At 35.3% G+C, this 8381-nt stretch overlaps 1 protein-coding gene across 4 annotated transcripts in view; it reads left to right on the top strand.

Moving 5' to 3' along the window:
- The window catches only part of LOC106879111 (disintegrin and metalloproteinase domain-containing protein 10), a 58785-nt gene that overhangs the window by 27392 nt on the left and 23012 nt on the right, over nucleotides 1-8381 (top strand). For all 4 annotated transcript variants that reach the window (XR_008265878.1, XM_014928551.2, XM_052974274.1 and 1 more), the window contains exons 2-3: nucleotides 6707-6842; nucleotides 7425-7546. Coding sequence is in view for 3 of the 4 variants with exons in the window: in XM_014928551.2 (XP_014784037.1) it covers nucleotides 6707-6842; nucleotides 7425-7546 (258 nt within the window). In the remaining variant the exon portion in view is untranslated. The remainder of the gene's footprint in view (nucleotides 1-6706; nucleotides 6843-7424; nucleotides 7547-8381) is intronic.

Genomic DNA, 8381 nt, shown 5'->3' with positions numbered 1-8381 from the left:
ATATATAAGCAGAGTAGTTAGTTCTAAAGTGTTTATTAGAGGTGTAAGTAGTAACAATACCGCAAAGTAGTGTTTGTTGCCACTTCAAAATGACAGTAACGTAGTTCTGTACTGAGCAGCCATGTTGAAGTGACAACAAACATTACTTTTCACTATTGTTACTACTTAATCTCTTATGGAGATTTTAGAACAAGCTACTTTGCTTGTTGCAAAATCAGTGGCTAAATGTCATTTGTTTTTCTATATGTTGCTAGCTGGGACAAACAACTGCCATGTCTAGCAGGCGGTTGTCCAGTATTGATGAAGGGAAATACCCTGAAACCAGACTGGTATACTGATCCTGTCACTGCTAGATGCTAAGGGTTTGCACCCCTGTTTGCAATATATTGGACACAGGTTGTGTTACTAACCAGCTGGAGGAGGTGTCCTCTTGGGGTTAAAAAAAATGGTAGTAATGTAGTTCCATATGGAACAGCCATGTTGAGGTGTCTACAAGCATTACTTTATATATGCTGAGACCCCCTTCGGTCATGACTGACCATGGGATTGCACTTAGAAAGTTACCCTCCCAGGCACAAGTCTGGGCAAGGTTGTTTATGGAAAGCCAGCAGTCGCCCATGCATACCAGCCTCCCCTCTCCCTGCCATCAGTGTTATCCAAGGGAAAAGCAAAGGCCGATACAGCTTGGCACCTGTGACGTCGCAACTCATTTCTACAGCTGAGTGAACTGGAGCAACGTGAAATAAAGTGTCTTGCTCAAAATATAAGTAAAGGGGTATTGCAGATGTTCCTTCTATAAATGAGTATGGAAATTAGAGATTTAAACTCCAAATAAGTAGCGTAGGGCAAATATGTATTAGAAATGTCCAATGGAAAGACACTCCTAGGTTTGAATTAAAAGATGAACTAACTGTTGAAATCATTACGTAGTATAATGTATTTTTTAAAAAATTTCTATACATAATGAAGTTTAGCGTGAAGAGGTGGTATATAAGAAACCAATACTATATAGTTAACGTAAACAAATGGTAGGAGAAATAGAGGGATAAGAATGAGTTAAAGAGAGAATATGATGTATATAAGGGACTCCTGTTTGCATAAAACATCATATTAGGTAACGTATTAATGATAAAGCATAAAAAAGTAAGTAAAAACAGGCTGTTTCAAAGAAAGCTATAACATAATGGGAATGAATGGAAATTTGGTTAATACTAGGGACGTCTGTATTTGAATGTACCCTTGTCTTTTTACCAGAAGATGGTTGTAAATGAGAGTTACTGTCATTTTCAGTCTTCTGTGAAAAACATTTCTAGCTATGTGAAAATACTACCTTGCTTGGAAACAGTTGAGGGTTGGCTACAGGAAGGGCATCTGACCAGAGAAAGTTCTGCCTCAACAAATTCTATTTGACCCATGCAAGCATGGAGAAGTGGATTCTATAATATATATGTGTGTGTGTGTGTGTGCAGGCATGGCGGTGTGATAAGAAGTTTGCTTCTCAACCACATGGTTTGGGTTCAGTCCTTCTGCATGGCACCTTGGACAAGTGTCTTGTGAGTGCACTTGGTTGATGGAAACTGAAAAAAGCCCATCGTATATATATATATATATGTGTGTGTGTGTTTTTGTGTTTATGTTTGTTCTCCATTACCACTTGGTAACCAGTGTTGGTGTGTTTACATCCCCGTAACATAGCTATTTGGCAAAACAGACTGATAGATTAGCCATGTGGTCAGGAAGCAAGCTTCATACCTGTACCTCTAAGAGCTATATCAGTGTGTCTTGTGGTTCTGGCAACACTATGGAAGTGTCTGTATCTTTTCCTACACTTGACTTCCTATCTATACTTATTATGAATCAGACATTGCTGCCTTAACTGGCTTTATTTATTTTTTTTTTGTAAATGGGGACAGTAGTGTTAAAACAGCATCATTGGGGCTATTGATTTGATGCCATAATAGCCAGCCAACTCCCAAGATTATAAAACCACTTGCAGCTAATTACTTAATGCACTCACTTCATGAATAATCAATGCAATGATAAACTCCCTTTAGTTAACTTCGAAATGCCAATTTCTTTTCTTGTTTCTACTTTTCATTCTATAATTAATAAGTGACACTTGCAGGGAGCGATTGCTTCTGTTGAACCATACACTTTTACGATAGTAATATTATCAAGAGACAAATAACAGTTAAATATAATCAATTATTATATTTTTTTCCATTTTCTTCAGACACACATACACACACAGATTTGTATGTGTGTATATACATGTATGTATATATACATACACATTTATGTATGTATGTATGTATGTATCCATCTATCTAACTATCTATGTACTTATGTACCTGCCTGTCTATCATTAGTGGTATATAAGAAACCAATACTATATAGTTAACGTAAACAAATGGTAGGAGAAATAGAGGGATAAGAATGAGTTAAAGAGAGAATATGATGTATATAAGGGACTCCTGTTTGCATATGTCTCACCCTTCCATGGCTGAGACATATATATAATATATATATATATATATTCTTTATGTGAATAAAAATTACTTTTGTTTGAATTCAGAACAGATAATTCACAAAGCATTTAATAGCATTTATTGAATCGCTTTTGCATGAAATTACATAAGTGAAAATTCTGTTGTCAGTAAAGTTATTTTATTTGTAAGCTATAAGATAATAATTTTTTGTGTCTTGACCGAATGTCTCTGTCAATGCATGTAGAATATGTTTGTATTGATGTCACCCCATTACGTAATTTATTGCTGGAAGAATGTCTGAATATTGCTATAAAATTTTGGTAAGTGCATATGGAAATATTGGAGCAGGAAGTTGAATGAGAGTGTGTTTAAAAGTATAAAAATAAAGTAAAAAACACATGCATTTTGTTAGTTGCAGTGAGTAGTGGGGTGGACAAAGATACACATACATATACGCGCACATGCACACATATATTCATAGTAATAAATATACCAATACATTATATTGTCTTTGAGCTTTTGAAGTTCAATGGTAATCCATGTATATAATGGTTGGAAAAATAAGGATGCATGAGAATTGAGAGTTGAGTTAGGTTTAAAAAAAGGGTTAAAAGTTTGTGTTAAGCAGGAAGTGTGGTGTCAAAACAGGAAGTGTGTGTAAGGGGAGACAAATGTTTTTAGTTGGAGTTTTGAACTCTTTTTCAACAGGAAGTTTATGTCTGTTCTTGTTGAAAAAGAGTTCAAAACTCCAACTAAAAACATTTGTCTCTCCTTACACACACTTCCTGTTTTGACACCACACTTCCTGCTTAACACAAACTTTTAACCCTTTTTTTAAAACCTAACACAACTCTCAATCCTCATGCATCCTTGATGAATGAATAATGGAACATATGGGGAAAATAGGTTTCCTTTTGGGATCCCAAGTTGTCCTCAAGTATTGTGAATGGTTGCTGAGGTGCACTTTTGTGGTTCAAGCAGAATCTTTGACTGATCATGACTGATCTCTGACCCATGTTATCACAGATCAATTCATGATAAGCGTAACATGGTTCACAATAAGCATGCTGTGTGCCAAAGTGTCTTCTACAACCATCTCAGGAGTAGTGTTTGCAGAGGAGTGAAAGAATACTATAAGGACTAAATGTCATCTTAACTTGGCATGTGAGAGTGTGTTTGCGTTTGACTGAGTGCATAAAGTGGAGAGGCCAACAAGTATGAGACTGGTGTGGAAACAGAGCAAACAACAGACATATGATGAAAAGTGGTTCAACCATGACCATCTCATCATGCTTTCAAGCATAATGTACCTAGGACTACATCCTGTGTATTGATCCATTTTTTTTTAAAAGATAATAGTCATTTTTTGTAACATGTCGAGTGATCATGTTCCTTCATTGGCTTGAATTTAGTGCTTTTACCAGCAGGGATATTTGTTTACAGAACAGTCTTGCTTAAAGGACAAACATGAGAATTCTGCAGAATCTGTTGAGATTTTCTTGGCAAGGAATCAGAAAACTTAACACTCTGTGCAATGCACTTATAAGATATGCTTTTTACTTTTTTTTTTTTTTTCTATAATCTTGCACATGTTGCAGTGCTAGATGAATTCCTCTTACATCAAGAGAAAATTACTTGTAAAGAACTGCGCACGAAATTTAAAGAATGTTGTCAACGTGGCTTCTACTGTAGAACTTTCTTGTGAACTGTTTTGACTTGAAGAGTGGAGTGCTAATTCAGTGGAATCATGTTACCTACAAAATGTTTGCAAAATAATATAAAATAAAGGCAAAAGATTTATCCGATGGCTGTGAGAGAGAGAGAGAGAAAAAAAAAACAAAGAAAAAAACGGAGTTAAAGTAAAATAAAGTGATATCATCAGTGATTACATTCCATTTGTCAAAGACATTTAAAGAATTCTAATGGGATGGATGTACACTGAAGTATGCATGTTAAATCAGTTGTTAAGATTGTTTATAACTAAGTGAAACAAGAATCTCTGGAAAATACTAAATATGAACAGTTTGAAATGAAATAAATTATTTTGCTGTTATGGGAAAATAATGTTTTATTTTGCAAACAATTTATAATTTTGTATAGTTATAAAATAGACATCTCCAGCATCATTTTAACATCCACTTTTCTATCCTTGCATGGGTCGGACAGAATTTGTCGAGGCAGATTTTCTATGGCCAGATGGTCGTCCTTTCACTAATCATGGCTTGTTTTCAAACAAAGTAGTATTTTCCCATGACCGGACATATCTTGGAAGATTGGAAACGAAGGACACTGCTTACATGATGGTGACACTTGTTTACAGCTATCACACACACATGCAATGTGTTTCTCAGTTTCTGCCTACCAACTCCATTCAGAAGGCTTTGGTCAGCCTGGACCTGTTGTAGAAGATGTTTGACCAAAGTGCCACACAGTGGAAGTGAATCTGAAACCATTCAATTAGGAAACAAACTTCTTACCACATAGTCATGTTTGCACCTATGACCAATTTTTCATTAAAATGGAATCTTCAGTGTCTCACGGAATTACGGGAAACATTGGCAATATACCAATATAATTAAATATCTAAGTTTTATGGCAAACCAAACAGCATAATCATCACCTCAAGTTACTTATGCATGATTTTTCTACACCTCAAAATTCTGTACCCACAATGTCTTATTGTGGCAATTATATATAAGCACACCTATTTTGTAGACAATATGAACTTATTCTATCTGCTACCACTCTTAATGAATCTCAGACCATCCAAAGCGGTGCTTTCTGTAGTGTTTTACATACCTATAAGTCAATGTGTAAGCTTTCATGCGGTCATTTGTGTCATGTATTGATTAGGAGTTCAATACATAACAAATGTACAACATTTGTTATGTATTGATTTGGAGTTCAATACACAATAATTTGACTTGCTAGAAATAGTAGCCAAATCTCTTTTATTATTCCCTATTGTCTTTTTTAAGATGATTGGGAGTAATAAGAGGGAGATGGGACACAAATGCAAAGACAGACGTGTGTGTGTGTGTGTGTGTACCTCTACCTAGAAAAAAGATAAGTTACAAAAACACCAATGACAATTCAAGAACCAACAAAACCTGTGAGAGGAAAGTCTTTCCTCAGTGAAACATATAACATGGTGTGACAAAATCCAAAAGGAAACTGCAAGGAAGTGGGGGATCCAAATGAAGAGAAGCAGAAAAGAGTAGAGAACAGTGTAGAAAAGCCAATGATAGCTTATCCTTCATTGGCAGTAAAGGGGTTAAAGTAAGTAGTGTCTTAAAAAAGGGCACATTGAACGGTGTAATTTTAGATATACTCTGATGGTGGTGGCAGCGGTGATGGTACAGGGTGGTCACCTCTGTACCCATACTCAATATTGTAATGTATTCAGTTTGATGATTGACCATTTCTGTCAAGTCATCGTCCTTAGTGAAATGTGTGTTAAAAGAATGTTTGTTCATTTATTTCTATCAGTGTGGCTTACTACATAGAGGCTCTTTTTATTTACTTTTTTTCTTCTTTTACTATAGAGTTGTACTATTCTTGCTTGTATCTCTGCTCTACTACTACTACTACTACTACTACTACTATTATTATTAGGGTGGTGAGTTGGCAGAATCATTCGCACGCTGGGCAAAATGCTTCGTGGCATTTCACCTGTCCTTAGGTTCTGAGTTCAAATTCTGCCAGGGTCAACTTTGCCTTTCATTTTTGCAGGGGTTGATAAAATAAGTACCAGTTGAATACTGAGGCTGATGTAATCGACTATCCCCCTCCCCAAAACTTCAGACCTTGTGCCTATAGTAGAAAGGATTATTATTATTATTTTACTTTTCAGAGCTCTTGACTTCATTTGCTCTGCTTTGATTCTGTGAAAACAGACAGCAACATGTCAGAGGTCTCACATTGATTATTATTATTATTATTATTATTATTATTATTATTATTATTATTATGATTAAGGTGGAGAGCTGGCAGAATCGTTAGCATGCGGGACGAAATGCTTAGCGGTATTTTGTCTGCTGCCACATGCTGGGTTCAAATTCTGCTGGGGTCGACTTTGCCTTTCATCCTTTCGGGGTCAATTAAATAAGTAATCGACTTAATCCCTTCCCCCAAATTTGAGGCCTTGTGCTTCCAGTAGAAAGTATTATTATTATTATTATTATTATTATTATTATTTTCTTCCTTTCTCATTTCAGGCAAAAGATTTTTAGATGATTATATAGAACACTACCATCCATTAATCTATAATCATCATGAATTGGATAGAAATCATAGGCGCTACAAACGCTCACTGAATAACCATATTCTACTTTCTTTCAATGCCTTTGATCGGTAAGTTGAATAAAAGCTCTTTTTCCCAGGCTGGGATCTTCAATTCTTTTATCATATTTATGTTGAAATAATGATGACTTTATGAAAAAAAAAAAAACTGTCATGATTGAGCTGATATTTTGGAATATAAATTAATATTACATTTTGATTGGAAGTTTTAATTGGGATTGCTTTAGAACATGGAATTCGTATCAGAACCAAGGGCTGTTTCAGGCAAGTTGTCTGGGGAGAGTCATTCACTTTTAGTACCTTATAAATCTAACACACTCACTGGTCCAATTTCCATTTGTTTACTTATTTATTTATAAATAAATGACTGGAAATTAGACTGGTGAGTGTGTTAAATTAATAAGGCACTAAGAGAATGACTCTCCTCAGACACAATAGATTATGTTGCTAATACTTATATGCAAAAAGTCATAATCATACCAGCATAACTTACTGTTTCCAGCACACTTAAAATTTAGTAATTTTTCTTTTCTTTTCTGTCTGTCTGTCTGTCTCTCTGTTTTTTTTTGCTTTGTTTAATTCTCAATCATGATAACTGTGTATTGTAAACATAAACGTGTTCAATATTTGCAGAGACTTCACATTGAAGCTCGAAAAAGATGACACAATTTTCGCTCCAAATCATGTACATCAAAATTCAAATGGTACAAGGGAACCGGTTGACACGTCCTTTGTATACAAAGGAACAGTGTTAGGTAACTAATTTCACTTTGCATTCTTTTAAAAATAATGACTGTTTATATTTCGAACAAGAAAAACACCCTTTTGATTTATTATTACAGCATTCTTAAAAACATAAGTATTTCACATTAAAATATAAATCAAAAACAGGAAAAAAATATCACTTTTGCTCATGGTTTTATTTTCTGCTCTAACAATAAATCAAAATTATGTTTACCATGACTGTATATTACGTCAGTGTTTGAGCACAATAGACCTATTGGAAAATACTCTCGGCATAACAAGGAACTTGTCAGTTTGTTTAATCTAGGCTTTTTGAACCTCTTAAATTATATATATATGCAATCTTTGTATGTAATGTATTCATTATTTCTGGTCAGGTTTGCTGTACTTGATAAGGTGTGTCAAGCTAAGTAAAATTGCTGTCTTTCACACATCCAGGCTTGTCCTTTCAGGTGCCAGTGCGTTGTAAATATACCTGTTCCGCTGTTGTGTAAATGCATTTGTGCCAGTGACAAGTAAAAGTGCACCCAGCACACTCTGTTAAGCGGTTGGTGTTAGGAAGGGCATCCAGCCGTAGAAACCATGCCACAACAGACAGCCGGGGTCTGGACAGCTCCCATGTCAAACCGTCCAACCCATGCCAACATGGAAAACAGATACTAAACAAAAAGCTGAAGCAAACGTTTGGATGGTAATGGTGTTTGCCAACAACACTTGGTACATTGGTGTGTGTGTGGAAGAAGGTGATTGCTTCAACTGATGTAAGGAGTGAAACATTTATTGTTTCATACTATTATGTAAATCCCTTATTTCCCTTGACAATTGAACTAGTCAAACTATATATAT

The sequence above is a fragment of the Octopus bimaculoides genome, chromosome 18 (assembly GCF_001194135.2).
Source record: "Octopus bimaculoides isolate UCB-OBI-ISO-001 chromosome 18, ASM119413v2, whole genome shotgun sequence".
Taxonomy (NCBI): Eukaryota; Metazoa; Mollusca; class Cephalopoda; order Octopoda; family Octopodidae; genus Octopus; species Octopus bimaculoides.
The sequence above is the reverse complement of the archived record's forward strand: the minus strand, read 5'-3'. Positions and strand labels throughout refer to the sequence as shown.